The sequence below is a fragment of the Balaenoptera musculus genome, chromosome 2 (genome assembly GCF_009873245.2).
Source record: "Balaenoptera musculus isolate JJ_BM4_2016_0621 chromosome 2, mBalMus1.pri.v3, whole genome shotgun sequence".
NCBI lineage: Eukaryota > Metazoa > Chordata > Mammalia > Artiodactyla > Balaenopteridae > Balaenoptera > Balaenoptera musculus.
In genome coordinates this window covers 114,480,995-114,507,606 of record NC_045786.1, presented here as the reverse complement: position 1 = coordinate 114,507,606, position 26,612 = coordinate 114,480,995, and the positions used below count along the sequence as shown (strand labels likewise).

The window sequence follows — 26,612 nt, the reverse complement described above, 5'->3', positions numbered from 1 at the left end:
GTTTCCTTAAACCAAAGAAATAGTCACAAGCTGTACAAAGAGAGGATCATATAGCATAGCAATGGAGAAGCAGTCCTATTAAAAAAAGAAATTTACCATTTTTCATGCTTATTCTTCTTAGTAATTGTCATTTTTATAAAATGAAGGACCAAAGGTGTAGTAAGAATTCCATGTGAAGAGTGTAGCCTGAACTGACCTACCTAAAACACTCTAAATTTAGTAAAAACAAACAAAAAAAGAAATAAAGAAAGACTCCTATTATCTCCCAAACTTTTCCCTTATTAAGAATTTATGCTCAGGTTCATCGACTGTAGCAAAGGTACCACTCCAGTGAGGGATGCTGACTGACAGTGGGGGAAGCTGTGCTTGTGTGGGGTTATGAAGTAGGGGTATAATGGGAACTGTGTACTTCATGTTCAATTTTGCCGTGAACCTAAAACTGCTCTACAAAATAAAGTCTTTTTAAAAAACTGCCAAAATATAAAAGTAAAAAATATTTATGGCATAAATTCATAAATGTGAATTACTCATATCAGAAATGACGAGTCTCAAAACACAGTTTTTAACAAACTTCATAACCAGCTAGAAAACTAAGTTGCCCTTATAAAAATTTTTTGGTTTTCCATTACATTTTCTTAATGAGGCCAAGAGTCAGGACAGAATCATTCATATCAAGCTTAAAAAACAGACACCCAGAATCTCATTTATTTTGTAAACTTATTTAAAAAAAAAGAAATTAATGTTTTTCTAAAACAGTATAACCGCCATCATGCTTTTAAGGATAGCCTTAGCATTTCCTCTGGAAATGAATCAATCCTTGTTGGCTCACTGCCAGTAGTCCTAAAACTACTCTCTCAAATATTCTGGATGGTCATGTGTAAGAAACTACCAGTACTCTATTAAGTTAGGTCCTATGGAGAGAAATAGTAAATTTAAACAGACCTCGATATGCTCTTTTTTTAACCCTTCTATGGCAAAATGAAAATTAAAAATGTATTCTTAAATTCACACTTGCCAAAAGGAAAAGGCACATTGTGTGATATCACTAGTCTGAAGATTTTTATTGCAATTGGGATTTCAATACAGACAAAATTAGATTTTACACTAAATGAATATTAACTGATTTTACATTCTATTCTACAAAATATAAATATAGTAAATACAAACTATGCTACTTAAAAGAAATCAAGTTTCTGATATTGAGGACATTATATCTGAAGAAAATAAACTTCCTATAAAACTAATAATAACCGTTTCAAATACTAGTATTTATGTTTCTTAATAATTTTGAAACTTTTTTGTAGATCTACCTTTCACAGCTGGATGGAATAACAATGACAACAACCACCACTTATCTAGGCCACGTAAAATACTTCAACAATCTATTTTTTTATAAACATCTATAAAAACCATTATCACCACCACACTATTGAAAATAATTACTCTGGTATGTGAAACCCATATTAAATAAACTCGTTTCCTGTTTCAGGTATTGTAGTAGGGCTTTTACATACACAATCTCTAATCTTCAAAATGCTCCTAAAGGAAGTATCTCCCTATTCCACACACAAGAAAACCATGGCTTAAAAATAACTACAAAACTTCCACCCAAGTCCAGGTAGGTAGTAAATAGAAGATTGAAAAATTAAAACCCAGGTCTATCTAGCTCCAAAACCTATATTCTTTCTACTATAACATTTCACTGAAATTATTAAATGCATTAGTTCTCCAGTGCAATTTTCCTTTAAATTTAAACAAATAAAAATAAAATTAACAAACAAAAAAATAATTGTGTTACTCATTCAGGGAAAATATACCATTACTTACTAGAAAGCCAATTATTAAATACAATTCAAATCCTATAATTCAATACAGAATGACTAATTATGTAGATATTTTCAAAACCGTGAATTTCAAGGAGGGTCTAATCATAATGTCTAGGGAATCATTTTTTTTCTACCAGCTATCTCGCTGATAGAAATGGATGTCCATTCTATGCAAGTTGCCATTTCCTTCCTGTCTGCTTTAAAATAAAATAGTTTATGAAGATGATATGAGATTCCATAATTTTTGTCATAATGATCAAAGACATTTAAAAGCATTCTAGTTGTTTTCCCATGGTGTTTCTATATATGTCTACTCTTATAAAATGCTTGCAAATCATGCAATAGTTTTAGATGTAATTCAATTACAGAACAATATATGGGCAAAAAGTAAAAAGAACACATACTTTGTGAAAAGAGAGAAAGATAAATGAACCAATAATAAAAGAGGTTGATGGTGGCACACAGGTTCCAAATGCCAAGCAAAAATAAATAGTATTCTGACTCAAGAAGAAACTAACAAACCACTTGTAAGTTACCTTTTGCTACGTTTTAGTTCTAGTTACTTATTTTGTTTGATAGAAAAACCATAAAAATCATGGAAACAAAATCATATCCTCTTTAGAAATAAAAACAGTTGCTTTTTACTTAAATCAGCAAGATTTTTAAAAATATTTGCTAGCCTCCAATAAACTGCAACATGTAAGAAATCTATTGACATAAGCAGTTCTAGAAGGTTTTTCATCTCTCAAGTTTCAAATGAGTTGATGATTTAGAATCATGCTCACTTTTTAAGCTTAAAATAGTTTAAAAACATATGATTCATATCTAAATTGAGATAATACATAAGTGAAAATAACTACTCTGTGTATAAAACACACATTAAATATAATTTCCTAAAATAATAAACCTAACAATAATATTAAAGAAACTCATAAAATTGAAAGGTTTTTGTCTAAAGCTTCTTCAAGCTGTATGATTCCTACCATTTCTTACCCTCAATTGGTAAGAAATATTTAAAACATAGCAAACAATGTTTAATTTGGGTAGGCACAGTAACCTTCTTTAACCTTTCTTAGGGAACACTGACCCCTAAAGGTTTTAAATTTAAATAAGTTTCACAATATTCTAAATTTAACTGGCATTCAGACCTCATTTTTACCTATATTATTGTAGGTATGTATACTTATGGCAGACATGTTTATTCATAAATAATACTTAAACTATTTCCAATGGACTGTTGTGTACTATAAAACAATTAAACCATGTTTCTGCTAATTTAATAAAAATCACCAAAATTTAAGAGCTATCCAGAAATTTATCATACTATTCCAAATAATTACTCGTAAGAGATTTCTGACCCCCATGAGTTTTTTCTTACATAGTTAAGTAAATAATAAGTAAATGCTAAAAAAGGCTAAACAATCATATAATAACTGACTCTTTCTGAGGGTTAACTTTGCATATGTCCTTTGTGCCATTTCATTTTTTTTCTTAAAAAGCAGGGGAAAAAAAAGAATGCTGAAAAACAGAAAGCTCTCATGAAAGGACAAAACATCATTTACTTCTTAAGAAGCCAGAAGATGTTACCAATGCTTGCTTGACAACACATGTTTACTCACTCACCTATTGCTTTCATCAACCTAAAATTTCATTCATTCAGGATTTTTTTTTAACTACCTAAAGAAACCTAGACAGTTTGTAGATGTCTTCACTCATCCTACCTACCAACCTCAGCTTTACATTTTCTAAACTGAGAATAATGACAAAAACTGAGAAAAATGTAATCGTTTTACCTGTTAACATTATTTACCTCATACTCTTTGACATCAAATATTTCAGCAATGTTTCTAAAATAAAGCTAGGAAAAGAATAACCATTTCAGCACTCCTTATAATAAAACTTCTAAGATGATGCAAAGTGTAATAAAAGTTTTTAATTAGCTCCATTTCCTTAAAAAAATAAGATAACTTTAAATAAAAATAACTATTTACAAGAACAGCCTATGAATATTTGTAAGATAGAGCTTTGAAGTAATCTGTGCTTTATGAAAAATCCCATGAACCCTGATATCAAAGAAATAACCATGTGAGATTTTACTGTTTAAACATATCACTTATCACAAAACTAAAAGATACTACATTTACCTGTTTAACTTTATTCGTTAATAATGTTTCATTAATAGGCCCTTTATATAAAGGAATGTCTTATTCCTATTTCCAATGTCCAAAAAATGTCTGTAAAAATGCAAATTTTCTTAATGATGTTTCAGTCACGTCTGTGCCTCCTGCAAGCTATTTATGCATCTGTCTTTAGCCCTAAAATCTTCCTTTCCATAAGTGTCCTACAGCAGCTAGGACAGCTTAGAGCAGCCTCAGCAGCTCCGTTCCTTAACATCTTTCCTGGTTATTTTACATTTATGAGAAGTATTTCCTCTATAGCCCCTATTCTTTAGATATATTAAAAATAATTCCTTTGGCTCCTTAAAGATCCTTTTGTCTATAATGTGAACGACATGGCTTTCACAGCAATGTGGCCTCTGAATAGGAAACATAAGCAACAGGGGCATCATTATTTACTTCCTCTTTTCTTATTTTGTACATATATTGAGTAAGAACTGCTCTGAGTTCTTCAAAAGAAGAGTGTTTGCTTGCTTATTTGCATAAATGAGTAAAAACAACTACAACAAATCAGTTTTCGGCTTCACACCAATACATACTTATCACAAACTTGAATATAAAGAGTAGACTAAAATTAAGTGCCCCAAAATCCATTCACTAAAGCTATTAACTTTGCATTAAAAACCTTTAACTACGTTACTCAGGTATTACTTGTTATTCCTTTATACACAATGCAATCAGTTACCTGGATTCTAAACTCATAACAAGTAGCCTAGAATCACAAATAAGAGGAGAAATGTTGCTAATGGTCGGCATAAACGACAAGAAAATTTATAACAGCGTAGAAATCAAAAACAAACGCAGAAATCAAAAAAGGTATACTCAGTACAGCATCTTTCTATTCCTCAAAAGACTGTGTAGCTATTAACTGATTTAGTTTAATGATGATAGAACAGTTCCCCAAAATGGCCTTTAACCTTCTGAAAAAGGTAACAGTGTGGTTGATAAATGGTAAAGAAAGAGCCCTGTTGAAGGAGGGGGAATCAAAAGAGAGAGATGTGTGCAATGTTTTGGTAATAATTCTATTTTTTTTTAATTTAGAGGAAATAAAAACGATGAACAGGGCTTCCCTGGTGGCGCAGTGGTTAGGAATCCACCTGCCAATGCAGAGGACACGGGTTCGTGCCCCGGTCCGGGAAGATCCCACATGCCGCGGAGCGGCTAGGCCCGTGAGCCACAACTACTGAGCCTGCGCGTCTGGAGCCTGTGCTCCGCAACGGGAGAGGCCGCGACAGTGAGAGGCCCGCGCACCGCGATGAAGAGTGGCCCCCGCTCGCCGCAACTAGAGAAGGCCCTTGCACAGAAACGAAGACCCAACACAGCTGAAAATAAATTAATTTAAAAAAAAAACAAAAAAAAAACGATGAACATAAAGGCCAAAGTCTTCAGTTATATGTAATACTATATTCAGAATGATTTGTTTTCCAAGGATTTCAGATTTGCAACTGTATCCAGATTTAGCGTAAAAGACTTCAATTAAAAACCTAACATTTTTTAAACCTCTGTCTTTATGGCCCTCTCTCTACCTTGCTCTATACACAGATAGATGTGCTCTACTTACCTACCTACGTACCCATACATCCATCCATCCCTCCATCCACCCATCCACCATTTCTCCCTTTTTCAGGCCATCTCTCAGTCTGCCTGCCTTTCAAACTGTATTTCTGTCTGACTGTTCTCTCCCTCTGCCTGTGCATATCTGGGTGCATCCTTTTCTCTGTTTCTCTCGTTGTCTCTGACTCTGTTTTCATGTCTCTGTCTCTGTTTCAAAGTACCTTTTTCTGCCTCCCTCTGCACATCTCTGTAAGTCTCTGTGGCCCTGACTCTCCAGGGTGAGTCCTCCTCTGACTCTGTTTCTTTGTGGGTGTCTCCGGGTGTGTCTTTTGGTGTGCATGTGTCTCTACATGTGTCTCTGTGCCTGTATGTGTCTTGGTCTGTTTCTCTGTGTATATGTGTCTCCCTCTCCATATATGTTTGTCTCTCTCTGTATATGTGTGTATCTTCCATGTCTCTTTAACTTTGTGTCTCTTTCTGAGTGTGTCTGCATGTACACCTGTGCCCCTCTATCTCAGTGTGTCTCTTCCCCAACTCCCTCTCCCTCTCCCTCCCTCTCTCTCTCTCTCACACACTGTATGTCTCTGTCTCCTTCTCACCATGTTTCTCTCTCTGGTATCTCTCCCTCTCTGTGAGTCTCAGTATGTGTGTCTCTTTTTGTGTGTATCTATGCATGTGTGTCTTTCTCTGTGTGTGTGCCTCTGTATATGTGTCTGTGTCTTTCTCAATGAGTTTAGTATCTCCCTCCTGTGTCTGTGTCTCCTTTCTCTGTTTGTGTTTCTTTCTCTGAGTATACCTCTCTGTATTCATTTCTCTACCATTTGTTCTCTCAATCTCCTCCATCACTTTGTGTGTGTTTCTCTCTCCCTGTGTGTCTGCTTTCCTTTTTTCTCTCAATATCTCTTGCTCTGTGTGTGTCCCTTTCTCTGTGTGTGCATGTCTCTTTCTCCATGTGTCTTTGTGTCCCTTTTGCAGAATGTGGGTCTCTTTGTGTGTGCCTCCTTCCTTGCGTGTGTGTGCATGCGTGTGCACTTGCGCTTGTCTGCCTCTGTCTAATGTATTGGTTAGAACAAACACACTTCATTCAGTGCCTTAAACTAGCACAACACCTGGGGTTTGGTATTAATATCTTAAAAGTTCTTACCTTTTGACCAGTCGTCCATCTGTACTCCCGTTCCTGTTTGCTCTGGCAATGTCTCTGGTTTCTGCGCCAAGATTTGAAGCTAAAATAAAGCCAACTCTAGATAAATAAACTTAAAACAATATATCAGAACACACCTAAACCTTACCTTTGTTTAACAGAGAATTTACAGGATAAATGGTTTTCTAAAACATTTATAATAGGACAATTAACTGTGTATTTCAACACATGAAATTAAATCTTTTTTCTCAGAAAAAAGTTCTTTCATTCACACCTATATTTTAGTAAATACAGTTCAGGTTAAGCTTCTAGACATTCTTGCTCCTTTGGTTAGGGAACCATTTAATTTATTTAACTTAAGTCTTTCCAACTACAATTTCAACAATTAAAAAAAAATTAAAAATTTACTCTATTTGTCAAATTTCAAATTTGATTTGAATGTATATTTTCATATAAAACGTTTCATACTTGTAAAAGTAATTTTAATGCTATTCTAATTTTTAAAAGATTATCATTAACTTGTGGAATTACTGGTATTTCTCTCTTGCATTTGTTTTCATAATAAAAATGATAAAAGCTATGTAAGTTTGTTTTGGGTTTTTTTTTTTTTTGCATGCTTTTAAGGAGAATAAAATTAGATTTACCTCACAGCTAGAACTCTGCGTTCTTTAAAAAGTCCTCAAATAAAGCTGTAGTAAGCTTCTCCTTTCCAATTTTCTCTAAATATGTTGATCTGGAGTTGGCAATCTTTTTCTAAGTTCCTCATTTACTTTTGGATTAGTTGAAAATATAGGAAGTTATTAATATCAAAGAAATATGTTCCAGTCAATGAAGCCACTTCCCTCCATATTGCCCAAAAAGGTTAATAATAATTGCGGTCTTTTAATAAGAGATTCATATAGCAAGACATGTAGAAAATACAGCCTTTAATAACCTCTGGAGTATTTTAAAACATGTCTTACAGGTCTTAATGTGCTTAGTAATATACTACTTAAAACCATAATTTTATCCCTCTTCAATATACAGTCACTCTTCCTCATCATTTACCCAGCTAATGAATGCCAGCAATTAGTAAAATGTAATCCCATTGCACAATCATTTTAATGCTTTTAGCACTCAGAAAAGTAAACACCAAATTAATACTGCTCAAGCCATATCAGATCCTAGTTGGAAGCAAGCAATTATAGTTCATCTCCTCAGGTGTAATTAAATGATTGGAATGATTTAGTTCCATAAATGCAAGTTAATTCATAAGCAAGCAACAAATATACTGGGAGTAATTACAAGAAACATTGACAGTCTAAGCAGGGCTAATTCTTTTATGAGACTGATATAGTAAAATGCTGCCCTCTCCTGGGCATATAAGTGAATATTTCAGAGCCAAAAACAAAACACGTCCCCCCAACCGAAAATCTAACTTTTAAAAAGACACTAAAAAAACAAACAAAAAAAACAATAAATCAATTTATCAATTTGATTTCATTCCTTATACAAAAAATTTTAATTTATGGCTTACTGTGATAATTTCTACACACCCTAGTAATTAATGCTTTTTCCATTCAAGTTCTGAATATGAGTCCCAAAACATACCAGGCAATTCTTATAAATCTAATGAAACTAAATCATTCATATATAACACTGACTGCAAGTGAAACTTCTAGTACCCTCTTATACTGCAAGACCAATACCTATATTCTTTCACTGGTAAACCCGAACTGGCATGTTAGAGATAATAACTAAGTTATGCTTTTGTAAGTACTAAAATTTGTAAGAAAAATAATCTCTGATGAATGTAAAACAAAATACTCGGTATTATTGTAACTATACAAAATGGTCTAAAACGAATTGTTTTTAAGGAACTCCTATAACAAAAATAAAAACTAGAGCACAGGTATAATATCATTACAAGCACATTCTAAAACATAAAGAGGAGCAGGTAGTACACAAAATAAAACACACCCCAGTTTTACTTAAGCCATTCCCCACTTTTTACTTTCTTAGGCTAACATTCAAAACAAATTTACTTCAACACTACTCGATGCTTATTAACTAAACTTATACAAACTTTCAGAAACGTATTTATTATACATTTGAGTTATGCTATACTCAGTAAGTCTGTATTAACACATATGTATTTGTAGCACTAAACCTATTCAGAATCATCCCTTTAACTTTCTGCAAAATTGAACATATTCTCAAATATTACCAGTAGCACAACAAATGTTTAATTCTCCAATAAATACAAAAGATACTTGCAGAGGATAATGTTTAACATACCAATATTTTTTGGTGGGGGGAAGGAACATTACTCCTTTCTATTATGCTTTTAAATTCATTAAAATAACCATATTCTAAGTCACGGCCTATGCAAGCTATAAAAATAAAATAAACCAAAATATTAAACAGTCTTGCCACTAAGTTTAAAATGTACAGCACATTTGCTTTGCCCTTGATGTCATAGTCTTATTTTTCAATTCATATCTTGTACACTGTTAAGTTAATTGCTTTTGGAAAGTACTTATTATTCATGTAAAAATTAATGTGCCAATGTGTTTAAATCCTCTTAAATGACCATTCATGCATCTTTCTTCTTTAAGTACCAATGAAATCTGTCAAAAGACATCAATGCAAAATGGTCTTAAAGAAAGTTCTAATAGAGATTTTTTTCTGCTAACACAAGATTTTCATATTCACCAACTTTACTTAAATTCCATTAATTTTTTAAGCTACTTTTAATAAATTCACCAAGTAAAATTTTTAGGCCCCGAAGTCTGTCATTTGTGTTCCAGCTGACATTATGAATATTAATAACAGTGTTATCCTGATTAAATAGGCTTCATATGAAATCCCTGTGAATCCTATAGCTCAGACATCTCATTTTTCCAACTCTTTATGAATTTGGATTCAGACATTAAACTGGAAAAATCTTAAAAAACAGATTTAATGGCACATTTGCATATTGTCAAGCAAAAATTAGATGTTCTAATGATTCAAATAATTACAACTTACACATCTATATATTGTAATAGGACTAGAAGATTTTTGTAAACATCAACATATTTTACACATCTACTCATTATAGGACAAAGGATTAAGACTATTAAAATACGGATTCCTTTCTTTACACTCACCTTAAAGATTTGATATCAAGAACTTTTCAATCAAAAATTATATATTCACATTAAAACCAGTGGGATGATTTTTATAGTAGACGTCAGATAAACTAGGCTTCTTAAAGTGCTAAATCATTATATCACAGACAAAATATGTTAATTGCTTTATCATTATTAATGTCACCAGGTTCAAGCAGCAAAATAAAATCTAACTAAACTTCGTTTTTAAGTTGTGTTAGAAAAAATTACCCATGTTAAAAAAGAAAAATAAAATCTTTACTATAACAGACAGAACATACCATATCAGCATCTGTTAAACTAAAATCTTCTCCATCACAGATTCCTGACCTCATTCCTCCAAGTTGTTTTTAGTTCTCAGAAGAAGTGAAAAAAGGAGAAATGAATAGCCAGGGAAACCACATACCCCCTTCTCTCTCTAAATATACTGGAAACTGAATATATCTACCTAAATTTCCTACTTTCACCCTATCGAAAAACAGGCTATTGAAAAAAGATTAAACAAACATCTCTATGCTCTCAACGGGACTTGACTCTCCTTGTTTACTCAGCAGTAAAATACTTGATGAAACAAAATTTGTTCTTTGACTAGTCTAAAAATTTCTAATCTGCCTAAAAAATATAAGTAATTCTGACATTTATCCTTCAAAATTAAACAATGCTTCTTTGATAGAAAGGCATTTAAAGAAGGGAATTTCATTCCCCAATGTAACAACACCCAGGATTTTTTAAACTTATTTTAAATAGGAGATACCCTTCTACCTTCCTCCACAAAAAGCCACACATGGGCAAGGTGATCGGCTGACTTTGTTTAATGGTGTTTTTTTTCATAATGCCTCCTTAGTTAATCACAAATTTGTGTAATGTGAATCCAAAGTGTCAAACTAGGCATCATTTATAATACTGCCTCATATCCAACTCTATGTAACTCCAATTATATCAAACTATAACCATGCCAAATTTTGGATTTTCTAGATTGAGAAATGTTGATAATTTCTGCACTGGAATGGTTTCATTAAATGGCCAAAGGAGAGCACTGTATTTCTGAGAGCCAGATATTTTAACATATAACTCAACATATACAACATATGCATATTTTCTACTGCTGGATTTTCATCTTATGAGACAGAAGTCTCTCAAATAGCCACAGTTCCTGGCACATTCTCTCACAAAAAGAATTCCTTTCACATCACAGCCCACTCCCTACCAAGCTCCAGACAACCCAAGTTCCCCACAGCCTGGAAAAGCAAGAAAAGGTTTAGGGAGAAAGGATAAAAGTAGCCCCATGCAATAGCTATCAAAATTTTAAATGCATATACTATTTGACCCCTCCACTACTAAAAGTCTTTTAAAAATATGTAGAACATATTTGTATGTACAAAGATACACACTGAAGCAGTATTTATTTGTATGAGAAAATACTCATGCTTTAGTCATACTGAACTTTTCTGTTCTTGAACTCACCAAGCTTATTCTTGCCTCAGAACCTTTATACTTAACTATTCCCTCTGCCTAGAATTCTCTTCTCTAGATCTCTAAACCATTTTTTCTTATCATTTAGGCCTTGCTCAAAATTCACTTCAAAAAGGTATTGCCTGGCCATCCTATCTGAAGTAGAAACTCCTCTCTCACTCTCATCACATTACCTGTGCTACTACCTTCATGAAACCCATTGTTTAGGTTTTATTTCATGTTTTTGATATGTATCAGCCAACTATGTATAAGGAAATTACATTCAGACACAGCCCTTGCTTTTCTCTTTCATCTGGTGTCCTTAGAAGGGTGTTTGGCATACAGTAAGTACTCAGTATGTATTTGATGGGCACACAGGTGGATAGACAGATGTGGAAGATTCTCTCAACAAGTATTTGTTAAGCACCTATATATTATGTGTCAGTCAACTGTTTCTAGGAGTTAAATATAAGATAATAGGTAAGACAAATAAATTTCCTACCAAAATAAACTTTAGCTAAAACAATACAGGTACAGAACGTGGATAAATTAAGACAGAAAAAAAATGTAAAATTACACTTACATATGTAAATATACATGCTTGAATAGGATATACATAGAAAACTATTACCAGTGGTTACTCTGAAGAAAGGGCCTAAGAGTTGAGGTAGGGAAACTGAGAGACTGAGGGAAAGAAGTATTTCTGTTTCATTTTATATCTATCTATCTGTATAATTTGATTTTTTTTTACCAAGTACATGTATTATTTTTAACTTAATGATCAAATATTTATTAATAACCTTGGAATTTAACAAGAAACTCTGAAGGAAGCCACATTACATCTAAGAGATTCAAAATGAATAGAAAGAAAGTAATCTTTATGACTCCCTTGAAACTTTGAAAAAATAATTATTGCCTAATTAACTTTTATAATTATACTTTGTTATGGCTGTTTGCTTGCTTGCTTGGTTTATGTAGAGTGAAAAGTTCTAATTTAACTAATATATGGCAGAAATTTTTTAGAACAGAAAAGTTTAAAATGAATGAGTTTCCTGAGAATTAAGCATATATTTCTTAAAACAATGACACTGCTTTGTTCAATTAGGGACTATTATAATAGCCTTAGTGTTCGGGATTCTAACGTTTAAAAGTTTATAATAGAATTACTATCAAAAAAAACGAACTATTTCCCCTCATTTAAAATCATGGAAGGGCATCAAATTAAGAGGAAATAAATATTTAGTGTTTAAAATATATGGCTTTCAGATTTTCAAAACCTGGAACACTGCATATACCAGACGGAACACTGCAATAGCTTTCAGTGCCAGTTACAAATGACACTTTGAGAATGAATCTGGTATTGCATGGCCTACTGATAAGATTTTAGAAAGCAAAACTTTAAAACTAGCGTTATTTTCAGAGGGTTAATGGGATACAGGATTTTCTAAAATATCCTGAAACGTTTTGCCCTAGGCCAAACTAAACTAAATCACTTAATCTAGCACAGAACAGAATATAAAAACAAAGTCATCTTATAGAATAGTTTCTCTACGGAACAAACAGCCTGTTTTCTTAAGATTCATGTGATTGCCAAGTTCTGATGCAAGGACACACACACTCCTTCACACAAAGGCTTACATTTCCACACAACCAACTGAAGTTCTTGGCAAATCAACGGTAAAAAAGTATTAAGAGTAACTTAAATCGATCTGTAATGACAACTGGTATGAGCAGCCACTTGAAATCAAATAAAAGAACAGTTGTCAGAAAAACGTCTTTCTAAAATAAAGATAATCATATAAGTTCTTAATTAATTCATCATATTTCATAATGCTTACTAACAGACTTTATCAAAAAACTGTTTAATAATTCTCTATAGTTTATATAGTTAAATAATAAGTAGTAACATGGACATTAACAAATAACATCAACATACTCTAATAACAAGTTATACTTTTGCATTTTGAATACTTTTTTTAGTATTAATTCTTTTCTCTTTTTATTGAAGTACAGTTGATTTACAATGTTGTGTTAGTTTGCATTTTTAATACTTTTTTTGTATTAATTCTTTTCCTTTTTTATTGAAGTATAGTTGACTTACAATGTTGTGTTAGTTTGCATTTTGAATACTTAATAGCAATTCATACATTGTATAATAAATATAATGTTTATCTATGCAATTTGCTAAAATTACAGTACCTAATCATTCCCAATGGACAGTGTGCTGTATGCAAACTATGCATTTCACTTTTTAAATTGTAATGTTAAAGGCAACTTCTAGGTTGCAAAATACAATTACTAGAAACAAAATCTTTAAAGAAAGTACAACAAATGTTATGCTTGCAGCTCTAATTTCTTGTTCAATATCAAGAAAGTCACAGCCATCAGCTTCATTTATCTGACGACCTACTAAAGCTCATGTAACTTCTTAAGTCATTCTTAATAAATGTTTTTGTTAGTGAAAAGTATGTAATAAGAATATGATCCTAAAGTAGGTAATCCATAGTTAATGCAGAATAAAATACAATATGAAAAGGAAAAATGTAAGAAGCCAACCAGATAGAGAAATTTCCTTCAATAAACAATTTTATTCTTTCTGCATTTAAAATTATAAGATAATGTCAACTATAAATTATAAGTATTATACTAGCTCTTTTGTTCACCACACCATAAAGAGTTTCTTAGGATCTAGAAGTATATGTTCACTAAAAATCTGTTTCAGGAAAGTTATTTTTTAAAAAGTCTCAAGATGGCAAATCAACTGAGTTAAAAATATTACTTACAAAATTAATAGTAATACAACTGTACAGTGTTCCAAAGTACTAAATTAAGCAATGTGTGCTGTTAATTTTTTAAGACATTTTCCAAAAGATAATGCTCTTTCATTTTAAAAAATAAGAATTTTATTTAAGAAATTCCATCTCTACGATGTGTTGATTTATACTATATTCATGATTACTGCAAAATGGCTGTATGAATAACCTGACATTTTACACTACTAACTGTATAAGAAAACCTTTTATAAACTGCGTAGAAAATAAAGAGAAACCAAAAACTGAAACTTATCTAGTCATAAATATTAAAACTATTATAAAAGAGCAGTCAAGCATTATAAGGCTTCTGGTGGAAGTAACACTAACTAATAATAACTAATAAAAGATATTATCCTGGGGTAGGAGTTGTGGGTAGAGATTGGGGGAGGGAGGAGAGCAGGAGTCACAGGGCAGGCAGAATATGGTGTGTAAATGAAACAAGATTAACGTATCATGAAACTATGAAGATAATTGTTGAAGCTGGGTTATGAGTACACAGGGGTTCATTATTCCTGTTTCTCTACTCTTCTCTGTTTGCAATTTTCCATAATATAGTTTAAAATACATATTATAAAAATAAAAGAGTATATACACTACCATTTACTTTCACAGAACTAGCAATGAGTATACCATTTTATAATAGAATGTTATCAAAATCTCATCAGTCCCATGTCTGATACATATATACGCACAACATATCACGCAACAATATTGCACATCTTCCACGAATACATACAACACACACCTCACACGGATTCTATACTGCATGTCATTTAGAGAAAAACCTAAAAATTTCATCTTAGTATGTAGGAACCTAAAAGAGAATATTATCCGCTGAGGGATATGTACTTTATTTATTAAAATGCTTTGGAATTACTCCTGATCTTAAATTTAACAATTTCCTGAAAGTAAGACCTTATGTTACCAATGACCTAGTGCATATGGGAAACTGAATAGGTATACTCTGTCACCTTTAGCAAACATTCTCTTCACCAAGCCACTTAGAGGCCATCTGCTGAACCCTGAAGCAACATCCTAGTTAGTTACTGCTAGACTTGCAATGTAAGTAACCAAATTTATCATTTGTTGGAGCCATAACTATATGAATCTGAAATATTCCCTAATTTCATCTTAAAAGACATGTATTTCCATTGCTAGATACGTTTTTCATTTGTAGAACAGTCATAGTTCTTTGTATATGCACAATAATTACCTTTTAGCTAACAAAGATGGGTGCTTTAGAAGAATCATAAGCAGAAACAGTGACAATGACTATACTACCATGTCTCAAAATTTCAACACCTTTCACCATTTAATAGGTAAGTCTATACTTGCTTGGACCAACAAATTTAGGTAAATTTTATACTTCTTCACAACGTTTAAAAATTATTTTAAGGGCTTCCCTGGTGGCGCAGTGGTTGAGAGTCTGCCTGCCAATGCAGGGGACATGGGTTCGAGCCCTGGTCTGGGAAGATCCCACATGCCGCGGAGCAACTAGGCCCGTGAGCCACAATTACTGAGCCTGCGCGTCTGGAGCCTGTGCTCCACAACAAGAGAGGCCGCGATACTGAGAGGCCCGCGCACCGCGATGAAGAGTGGCCCCCACTTGCCGCAACTAGAGAAAGCCCTCGCACAGAAATGAAGACCCAACACAGCCATAAATAAATAAATAATTCCCATTAAAAAAAAAAAAAAAGCCTAACCTTTAAAAAAAAAATTATTTTAATAAATAACTCTTCGTATCAGTGAAAGAAATAAGTATGTCTGTAATCTTTCACTAAGGTGAAATGATAGTTTGTCATAGGTCAGGTCCCACATTCATTTTCATTTTTATCTCTTCATTTTGAGGAACTGCAAATTCAAATCCCATTCCAGTTGAAATAATTAAGCATTTGCTGAAATGCCTCCTAAGAACTACCACTGCAAACTTTGAAATACTGACTAAAATATTTTTAAAAACATAGATAAGCTCAAAAGGAAGAACAAGAAACATCCACATGTCAAAATCAAACCATAACAGAGAGTAGGACTTGAAGCCAAGTAGTCCCGAAGAGAATTGAGACCAAATAGGCTTAAAGGTTAGGGTTCAACTATGCAGACTTTCCCCTTTTTCCAACCACCTGCTCAATATGTGAGCCAGACACAAGGCACCCACCAAATTAGGTGGAAAAGTTAACTACCTAAGATCAAAACCAAAAGCCTTTGCCATGGTGGGGCAAGGAATCCAAACTTGTACTTAAGCCAATCAATTAATGTAAAACTGGTTAGCAACCTGAGATCATATAGTACAGCCAGAAATTTAAAAGGGGGGGGGGAAGGAAAAAAAAAGAGAGGGAGAAGTAGGTCATGAGCTAGATTCGTTTATAAGATAATTTCTTTTTAAAATAAACTCATAGCCACAAAAAACTATAACATATATGAAAGAATTTAACATAAGGAAAAGTAGTACAGGCATACAAAAGAGAGAGGTGGAGACTCATACTTGAATAACTAGAGAAAACTAGGCAACCTGAAATCAATCTTCAAAATAGGTATAATTTTAAATTGCCAGATTGATAAATCAACACAACCCATTAAATAAGAGCAGGCAGTTTTTACAGAAGCATAGATCGATATAAAAATGAACCAAGTAGAAATCGTTTAGAAATAAGAAATGTTAACTGAGGTTGAAACTCTATAGATGAAGTAAAAACTAGAAAACAGTAGAGCACAGAATTAATGATTTGGAGGCAGAAGGGAAGAAATTCCTCAGAATCATGCACAGAATAATAGAGTTTAAAAATATGAAAAAGTAGTTAAGCAACATGGAAGATAAAATAAGATGCTCCAACATATGCCTAATAAGGGTTAGAGAAGGGGAGAACCATAAAAAGAAAGGAAAAGCAAAATAATTATATGTACCCTAATTAGGACAGAAAATGTGTCCCTGGAAAAGAGTAACTGAATCAGTTATACAGTATTAACATCACATAATTCTCATGGAGATGCAGTCCCAGCAACACATTCTGGCAATGATCTTTCATTTTCTTCAAATTTCCTGAAGCTACTGCACATCTACATTGTTTTGTTAGCTACAAACCACAGTGAGGCATATAATACCCTTCATAATACCAAGAGATGTTTGAAAATGCTAAACCTGTTGATCTTTATCCTCTGTTTCCTCAACCTTTCCATCAAGGCACAAGCAGTCACCAATATAACTGCATGTTAATAGCCAGTGTGATACTATTTCCTCATTTTTTATAGTCCAGCATTATCACTTGCACATCTCTTGTCACCAATTTGGTCAAAACTGTTTGCCAAAAATCAAAATAAATGGCAGAATGCAAAGCCATACTTAAAGGCTGAGAGCATATAGTACAGTCTGCGGTCTTAGTTCTCACAAGCTAAGATCATATTACAGCTCTTGGAGCATAGGAAAAATATGTATTAGCAATGTTCTACAAAGTTTTTCTTTATATACACAAAAATAAAAATAGGACTCAAAAAAAAAAAAAATCACCTGGACCCACATCTACATTCTTTCTCAGGAAGCTAGTAGAGAATGTGCTCCACCAAAACGTGGGAGTAAAGTATGAAAGAGGTGAAAATAACACCCAAGGTCATGGTGAGAAAAATCACAGGATAATAGCTATACACCAGACATACAGAAAAACCATTCAAAGTTGACAGCATTAAGAAAACTCCAGGAGCAATTTGTTCAAGAAATAGGTGTTTGAGAAGAGATTCAAATAAATGATAAGAGAGTTTGGGGTTGAATCAATAATAAATACACAGAAAACCAAGCACAAGTAAATAAAATAGCAAAAAACTATGCAGGGGAGGGGGAAGGGAAAATAATCAAAATATACTACATGTATTAGTTGTAAATAGCATCTACATGACCATAATAATGTAAATGCTATATATTTTTCTATACAAAATTATAATATAACTATATTATAACAGAAAGTGAACATGTGTACTGGGGCAGAGGTATCGAAGAGACCTATATCCTTGTCTTAGTTACCAGGATCAGCTCTCCCAACTTTCACTCTTCCTTTCTATTTGGAAGAGGTTAACAGCTAAAAATTATACTTCCCAGTCTCTTTGTAGCTCATGGTCTGAACATAAAAAAAAAAAGTTCTACCAAGCAGATGTTCTCTAGCAAGATATGGAAGGAGAAAGTAAAGCAAAGGTCATCTGTCTGCTTTCAGCATGTAAGGTCAGGCAGCTGTGATTGTTTCTGGTGGCAGAGACTCTGCAGTCTAATGTCCAGCATGAGCCTCCTAGATAAGACAGCCACCTGTGGTGTCAGCAGCAACAACAGCTTTCTGACCTCTAGATTGCAACAATATCACAACCCTGAACCATGGTCTAGAGATAGTCCCTGACTTCTGTTCCAGCACTTGGAATAATTTTGTAAGCTGTTAATTCCCTATATAAAGGACCTTTTGCTCGAAATACCTAGAGTTGTTGTTTTGGGGGGTTCTTTTTTGCTTTTTTTTGTTTTTTATTTCTTCTGTCCTATAATGCAGCGGTCCCCAACCTTTTGGCACCAGTGACTGGTTTCGTGAAAGATGATTTTTTTCCATGGACTGGGGGAGGTGTATGGTTCAGGCAGTAATGCGAGCGATGGGGAGTGACAGATGAAGCTTCGCTCACTCGCTTGCCTGCCACTCACCTCCTGCTGTGCGGCCCAGTTCCTAACAGGCCAAGGACTGGTACCGGTCTGGGGCCTGGGGGTTGGGGACCCCTGCTATAATGTGACTGATATCCTCCCCACCTCTGAAAGCAGTAAGTCCATTAATTACGATAAAACTAGGGTAAGGAGGATCAAGAAGCTGGCATATAAGCATGCTATACAGAAATATTTCAGGAGATCTGATTCAAGATGGTGACATAGGAAAATCCTGAACTCACTTCCTCCTATGACCACAACAAAGCTACAAATACATGCGGAATAACTTTCCCTGAAAGGCAGCTAAAAACTGGATGAACAGAGTCTCCACGACAAAGGGTAAAAGGACAACCTTGAGGCAGGTAGGAGAGGCAGAGGTGGTCTCCCCAAGCGAAAAAACACACCCCAGCTTCAGCAATCCACGGACAGGGAAGACTACAAAGGTATGGTTATTTCCCCTGGGAGGGGAGGATTCAAGCTCCACATCAGGCACCCCAACCCCTAGATCCTGCACAAGAGAGAGAAGCCCCCAACAGCTGGCTTTGAAAACCAATGCAGAATATGCCCAGGAAAACTATAGAACTGCAGGAAAAGGAAAACCTGCTCTAAAGGGCTTGAGCACAGACTCATACCACCCAAAAACCAACAGGAAAACACCTGGTTGAAAAGCACATGGAATGAAGGTAAAGGGGTTCCACCCACTAATCTTGAAACGTCTGCTGGTGAGGCAGGAACAGTTGGGACACTCCCTGGAGTCTGAGATACTGATGAGAATCATTTTTGTGATCTCAGGCTACCTTGCAGATGCTGGGGCTGGTGGGTGCCATTTTGAAATTCTCCCTCTAGCTTGTTAGCACCAGAGAGCACACCCTGTTGAGAGCCTTGCCCACCCCTGTCTCTGCTGGGACTCACAGCCAGAAGGGTGGCAACTGCACCCATCAGCTCACTGCAGCAGCCACCATGAGGCACTGAAGCCAGCTCCAACCACCAACACTCCATATCAGCAGTCACAGCCCCAACATAAAAGAATGCAGATATACAAAGAATCATAAGAGACTACTGTGAACAATTATACACCAATAAATTGGACAGCTTAGAAGAAATGGATAAATTCTTAGAAACATATAATCTTCCAAGACTGAATCATGAAGAAACAGAAAATCTGAATAGACCAATTACTAGTAAGGAGATTGAAACCATAATCAAAAATCTCCCAAAAAACAAAAGCCCAAAACCAGATGGCTTCACTGGCAAATTCTACGAAACATTCAAAGAAGATTTAATACTTAACCTTTTCAAGCTCTTCCATCTGAAGAGGGAAATCTTCCAAACACATGTTATGAAACCAGCATTACCCTGATACCAAAACCAGACAAGGACACCACAAAAAGAAAAAATAAGAGGCTAACTTCCTTGATGATCATCAGTGCAAAAATTCTCAACAAAATACTACCAAACTGAATCCAACAATACATTAAAATGATCATACACTACAATCAAGTGGGATTTATTCCAGGGAATCAAGGATGATTCAACATCTGCAAATCAATCTACATGATACATCACATTTTAAAAAATGAAAAATAAAAATCATGATTATCTCAATGGATGCAGAAAATGTATTTGACAAAATTCAACATCCATTTATGATAAAAATTCTCAACAAAGTGGGTATAGAGGGAACATACCTCAACATAATAAAGGCTATATATGACAAACCCACAGCTGAATGGTTAAAAACTGAAAGCTTTTCCTCTAAGACCAGGAACAAGACAAGGATGCTCACTCTCACCACTTTCATTCAACAGAGTATTGAACATACCTACCCACAGCAAACAGGCAAGAAAAAGAAATAAAGCGCATCCAAATCAGAAAGAAAGAAGTAAAACTGTCACTATTTGCAGATGACGTGATACTATATAGAGAAATTCATAAAGATTCCACCAAAAAAAAAAAAAACCCAAAATGATTAGAACTAATAAATGAATACAGTAAAGTTGCAGGATACAAAATCAATATACAGAAATCTGTGGAATTTCTATACACTAATAATAAACTATCAGAGAAGGCAAATTAAAAAAAAAATCTCATTTACAACTGCATCAAAAAGCCTAAAATACCTAGAAATAAATTTAACCAAGGAGATGAAAACCTGTACACTAAAAACTATAATATATTGATGAAAGAAATTGAAGAAGACACAAAAAAATGGAAAGATATTCTGTACTGATGGACTGGAAGAATTAATATTGTTTAAATGTCCATACTTCCCAAAGCAATCTACAGATTCAAGCAATCCCTATCAAAATTCCAATGACATATTTAACAGAACTTGAACATATAATTCTAAAATTTGTATGGAACCACAAAAGATCCTGAATAGCCAAAACAATCTTGAGGAAGAAGAACAGAACTGTAGGTATCACACTCTCTGACTTCAAACTACAGTTAATCCTTGAACAACTCAGGGGTTAGGAGTACTGATCCCCCATGTAGCTAAAAATAACATATAACCTTACAGTCGGTCCTCCATATCCAAGGGTCTGCATCTTCAGATTCAACCAACTGTGGATACTGTAGTACTGTAGTATATTTTTATTGAAAAAACTCTGTGTATAATGGACACACTCAGTTCAAACCCATGTTGTCCAAGGATCATCTGTATACTACAAAGTAATCAACAGTATGGTTTGGGTGCAAAAACAGTACACAGATGAATGGAAAGCAACTGAGAGCCCAGAAATAAAGCCATACATATATGGAAAATTAATCTACAACAAAGGAGCAAAGAACATACAATGGAGAAAGGACAGTCTCCTAAATCAGTAGTTTGGGGAAACTGGACAGCCACATGTAAAAGAATGAGACTAGAGCACTACCTTACACCATATACAAATATTAACTCTAAAGGAATTAGACTTGAATGTAAGACCTGAAATCATAAAATTCTTAATAGAAAACATAGGCAGTAATCTTACTGACATTGGCCTGCGGCAATGTTTTGGTGGATCTAACCCCAAAGGCAAAGGGAAACAAAAGCAAAAATAAATAAATGGGACTACATCAAACTAAAAAGCTTCTGCACAGCAAAGAAAACCATAATCAAAATGAAAAGGCAACCTACTGAATGGAAGAAGATATTTGTAAATTATATATCCAGTAAAGGGTTAGTATCCAAAATATATAAATACAACAACAACAAAACAAACAACCTGATTTAAAAAGTGGGCAGAGGATCTGAGTAGACATTTTCCAGAGAAGACATACAGATGGGAAAATAAAGAGAAAAGATGTTAGAAATCAATATTTATGAGGGAAATGCAAATTAAAACCAAAACGAGATATTATCTCACACCTGTTAGAAGGGTTATTATTGAAAAGACAAGAAATAACAAAATGTTGGAGAAGATGTGGAGAAAAGGGAACCCTCATAATACTGCTGGTGGGACTGTAAATTGGTGCAGCCACTATGGAAAACAGTACGGAGATTCCTCAAAAAATTACAAATAGAACTACCGTATGACCCAGCTACTCTACTTATTTTAGATAGTAATTTAGATAGTCATCATGACTCTTTCAACTATCACTTTCTTTTCAGCTGCTTGGATAAAATCATACATAAAATCCACCTAACCTGACCGAACCCATACAGTTTCACTTTTTATATTTACACTACAGTCCTGTTCATAATATATAGTTGAAAATTTTGAGTTGCAGTAAGCACATTAGTATTTTCACCACTACACTTAGGATTCAACTAAAACTTTATTTTCTTTACTTTAAAAATCAACTTCAAGATAAAATTTACATCATGTAAAAACGCATCCATTTCAAGTGTACACTTGATAAGTTTTGACAATTGTCTACAATGGTTTAATATAAAAAAAAAAACACCATTAAAAAGTTGCTCATTGGGCTTCCCTGGTGACGCAGTGGTTAAGAATCCGCCTGCCAATGCAGGGGACATGGGTACGAGCCCTGGTCCGGGAAGATCCCACATGCCGCGGAGCAACTAAGCCCGTGCACCACAACCACTGAGCCTGTGTTCTAGAGCCCGCGAGCCACAACTACTGAAGCCCGCGTGACTAGAGCCCATGCTCTGCATGCAACAAGAGAAGCCACCTCAATGAGAAGCCTGCGCACTGCAACAAAGAGTAGCCCCAGCTCACTGCAACTAGAGAAAGCCTGTGCACGGCAACGAAGACCCAATGCAGCCAAAAATAAATAAATTAAATAAATTTTTAAAAAATGTTGCTCATGCCCCTTTGCAATGAATCTAACCCACTTCCCAATCTTAGGCAACCATTAATATGTGTTCCTTTACTATATAAATTTGATGCTACTTCTAGAGTTCTGTATAAATGGGCTCAAACAATGAACACTTGAGTAGTCCAGCTCCTTCCTGTGTGTGATTTTTCAAACTCAACCTTAAGCAATTACAAAAGCTTTACCTGGCAGGTGTCACAGGAAGAAGCTGCCCTTCCCACATCAGACTTTGCACAACCAATGTATTTGCAGTCTCTAAAGTGAGTTGCAGTCAAAGACTCAGGCCCCCCACCCCCGCTGGCCAACTCTTACGTGTATCTGCATTCCTAGCCATTCAGAGGTCTCTTTATCTAGAGCCTCCCTCAGAAGCAGACCTCCTTAAGGCGGGGTGGCGGGGGGGAAGGACACTTTTCTAAACTTTGAGTCAGTAAACAGCACTTTCCCATTCCTAGTCCTTTTCTCTCTCCCTCCTCCCTGCACTTCCCCCAACCTAGGTCCATAATAATGCAGCAACTTTTTGTTAGGGGTTCCCCAAGTAGTGAGATGACCCCCATGTTTGTGCTGATTCACCTGCCCCTCAGGCTTCCCTGGTGGTCCAGTGGTTAAGACTCCAAGTTTCCACCGCAGGGGGTGAGGGTTCGATACCTGGTCGGGAACTAAGATCCCACATGCTGCACGGCTTGGCCAAAAAAGAAGTACTAACACCTGACCCTCAACTGGGTGCATCCACACATCCACTGGGGAAAAATGGAACAGCAGGGAGGTAGTGCTTTCTCTGGTTTAGCCTCTTGCTTATGCTATCACAGTAAGTGATTAAAGCTTTGACTATTAATTTCATTTTGGCTTATTGTTTTAATCTGCAACTGACACCTGGCTCATCAGCTCTCTCCAGCTCAGCTGAGCCCTGACAATACTCTCCTGTATCTGAATTTTTTCATTGAGAATAAAGTTTATGAGATTCATGTATGTTGTTGTATAAAACAGTAGACTGTTCCTTTTTATTGCTCAGTAATATTCTGTTGTATTGTTTAAAGATACTGCAGTTTGTTTATCCATTCACCTGTTAATGAATATTTGTTTGTTCCTAGTTGTTTGCTATTATGAGTAAAACAGTAATGAATGTGCTGATACAAGCCTTTTTGCAGACATATGTTTTCGATTCTCTTGGATAAATATCCAGAGTGGAATTGCTGGGTCATATTAACTTTATAAGAAACTGCCAAATTGCTTCCTCAAGTAGTTGCACCATTTTACACATCTACCAGCCATGTGTGAGTTCCAGATGCTCCACAAAATAGATAGATAGATACATATACACACATATATATACATATATATTTTTATTATTCATTGTAGCTTTTATTAATCACTGTAGCTAATATTACAATATTACAGATTGTAATATTACAACCTAGAACAGACAAAACACAATATATTTTGCTTTATCAGGTTTTTTATATAGATATAATTGACATATGACATTAGTTTCAGGTGTACAATATGATTCAGTATTTGTATATATTGCAACATCATCACCATAATAAGTCTAGTTAACAACCGTCACCATACATAGTTAACAAAAAATTTTTTTCTTGTGATGGGAACTTCTAAGATCTATTCTCTTAAGCAATTATGCAACACAGTATCACTAACTCGTGACCATGCTGTACATTACATCTCCATGATTTATTTCATTCTTTTTAATTTTAGTCATTTTCTTGTGTATGCAGTTGTATCTCATGATTTTAATTTGCATAACCTGCTTAATGATAATATGCATTTTCAAATGCTTATTGGCCATTCACAGATTTTCTCGTGTGAAGTGTCTGCTCAATTCTTTTGCCTTTTTTTTTTTTTTGAGTTGCTTGTCCTATTAGTAAGTGGTTAGAGTTCTTTATATATTCTGAAAACAAGTCCTCTGTCAGATATATGTATTGTAAATATTTTCTCCCAGTCTGTGGTCTGTCTGTTCAATTACTCAATGGTGTCATTTGAGGAAATATTTTTATTTTAATGAAGTGCAATTTACCACTACTTTTTTCTTTTGAGCTTAATATTTTTTTGTGTTCTAAGAAATATTTACCAATCCCAAGGTCACAGCAATTTTCTTTTATGTTTTCTCCCACAGGTTTTGCAGTTTTAGGCTTCACATTTAGATCAATGTTTCATTTCAAATTTTGTATATGGTTATGAGGCAAGGGTCAATGTTCATTTCTTTCCCCCCAAACAGATATACAGTTATTCCAGCACCATTTGGTGAAAAGATTATCTTTTCTCCATTGAGTTACCTTGGCACCCATACTGAAGATGAGTTGACTATATATGTGTGGGTCTCATGTTTGGGCTCTTATTGTGTTCCAGGTCTACCCTTTCAATAATACCAATCTGTCTTCATTACATGAGCTTTGCAGTAAGTCTTGAAATTAGGTAGTATAAGTCCTACAACTTTATTATACTTTTAAAATATTACATTCTAGGCCCTGAGCATTTCCACATAAATACTGGCATGAGCTTGTATTAGTATATTTCTTTTTAAAAAGCATGCTGGAATTTTGATGGAGATAGATGAATTAAGAAAGAATTAAAAGCTTAACCATCCAATCTATGAACATGGTACACCTCTTATCTTGTCTTCTTTAATTTCTCTCAATGTTTCATAGTTTTCAGTGTAAAGGTCTTGCACATACTTTATACAGGTTATTCCAAGTATTTCATGTTTTATAATGCTACTGTAAATGTAATTGTTTTGTTTTTTCCAACGTTCTCAGCTAAACATAGAAATACAATTGATTTTTTTATATGAACTTTGAATCTTAAAACCTCACTAAATTCACTTATAAGTTCTGCTCATTTTATTTTAGAGGCTTTAGGATTTTCTACATATAGAATCATGTCCTTTGCTAAGAAAGACATTTTTACTTCTTTGTTCACAGTCCATATGCCTTAATTTCTACAAAGCCAAGTAATTAAGACAGTGTGGTACTCGTTCAAGGATATAGAAATAGACCAATGGAATAAAGAGTTCACAAACAGACCCTCACACACACATGCATACACACTTGATTTATGGTGAATGATCCACTGCAGTGAGGAAAAGTTGGCCTTTTCAATAAATGATGCAGCATCAACTGGATATCCATAAAAAAAAAAATTACTCTCCATTCCTACTTCATAGCATACTGAAAACTTAATCTGAGCTAGATGATAGATCTAAAAGTAGAACCTAAAGCCATCAAGCTTCTAGAAGAAAACTAAGGAAGAATATCTTATTGACCTTGGGATGGACAAAGATTTCTTAAAAGGGATACATTAAACACTAACTATAAAAGATTGACAAATTGGACTTTATTAAAATTAAGATTTTATGTTTATAAAAAAAATGCCATTATGAGAATGAAAAGGCAAGCAAGAGGCTGGAAGAAGATATTTGCAACATGTTTAACTGATAAAAAACTCATATTCAAAAATATTTTAAAAAGCTCCTACAAATCTATATAAGAAAGACAACACAACTTTTTTTAAATGGGAAAATAAATTTCCATTTGACAAAAGAGTTAAAAAAAAAAGGCTAATAAACATGTAAGAGGATCCC

General features: G+C 34.3%; 1 protein-coding gene across 3 annotated transcripts in view; it reads right to left on the bottom strand.

Moving 5' to 3' along the window:
• MIPOL1 (mirror-image polydactyly 1) overlaps window positions 1-10,190 on the bottom strand; it is a 254,128-nt gene extending 243,938 nt beyond the window's left edge. For all 3 annotated transcript variants that reach the window (XM_036843183.1, XM_036843185.1, XM_036843186.1), the window contains exons 1-2: window positions 10,111-10,190; window positions 6,702-6,780 (exon numbers count right to left, since the gene is read on the bottom strand). In XM_036843183.1, the coding sequence (XP_036699078.1) occupies window positions 6,702-6,780; window positions 10,111-10,164 (133 nt within the window). In that variant the 5' untranslated portion in view covers window positions 10,165-10,190. The remainder of the gene's footprint in view (window positions 1-6,701; window positions 6,781-10,110) is intronic.
• Window positions 10,191-26,612: the final 16,422 nt, after the last annotated feature.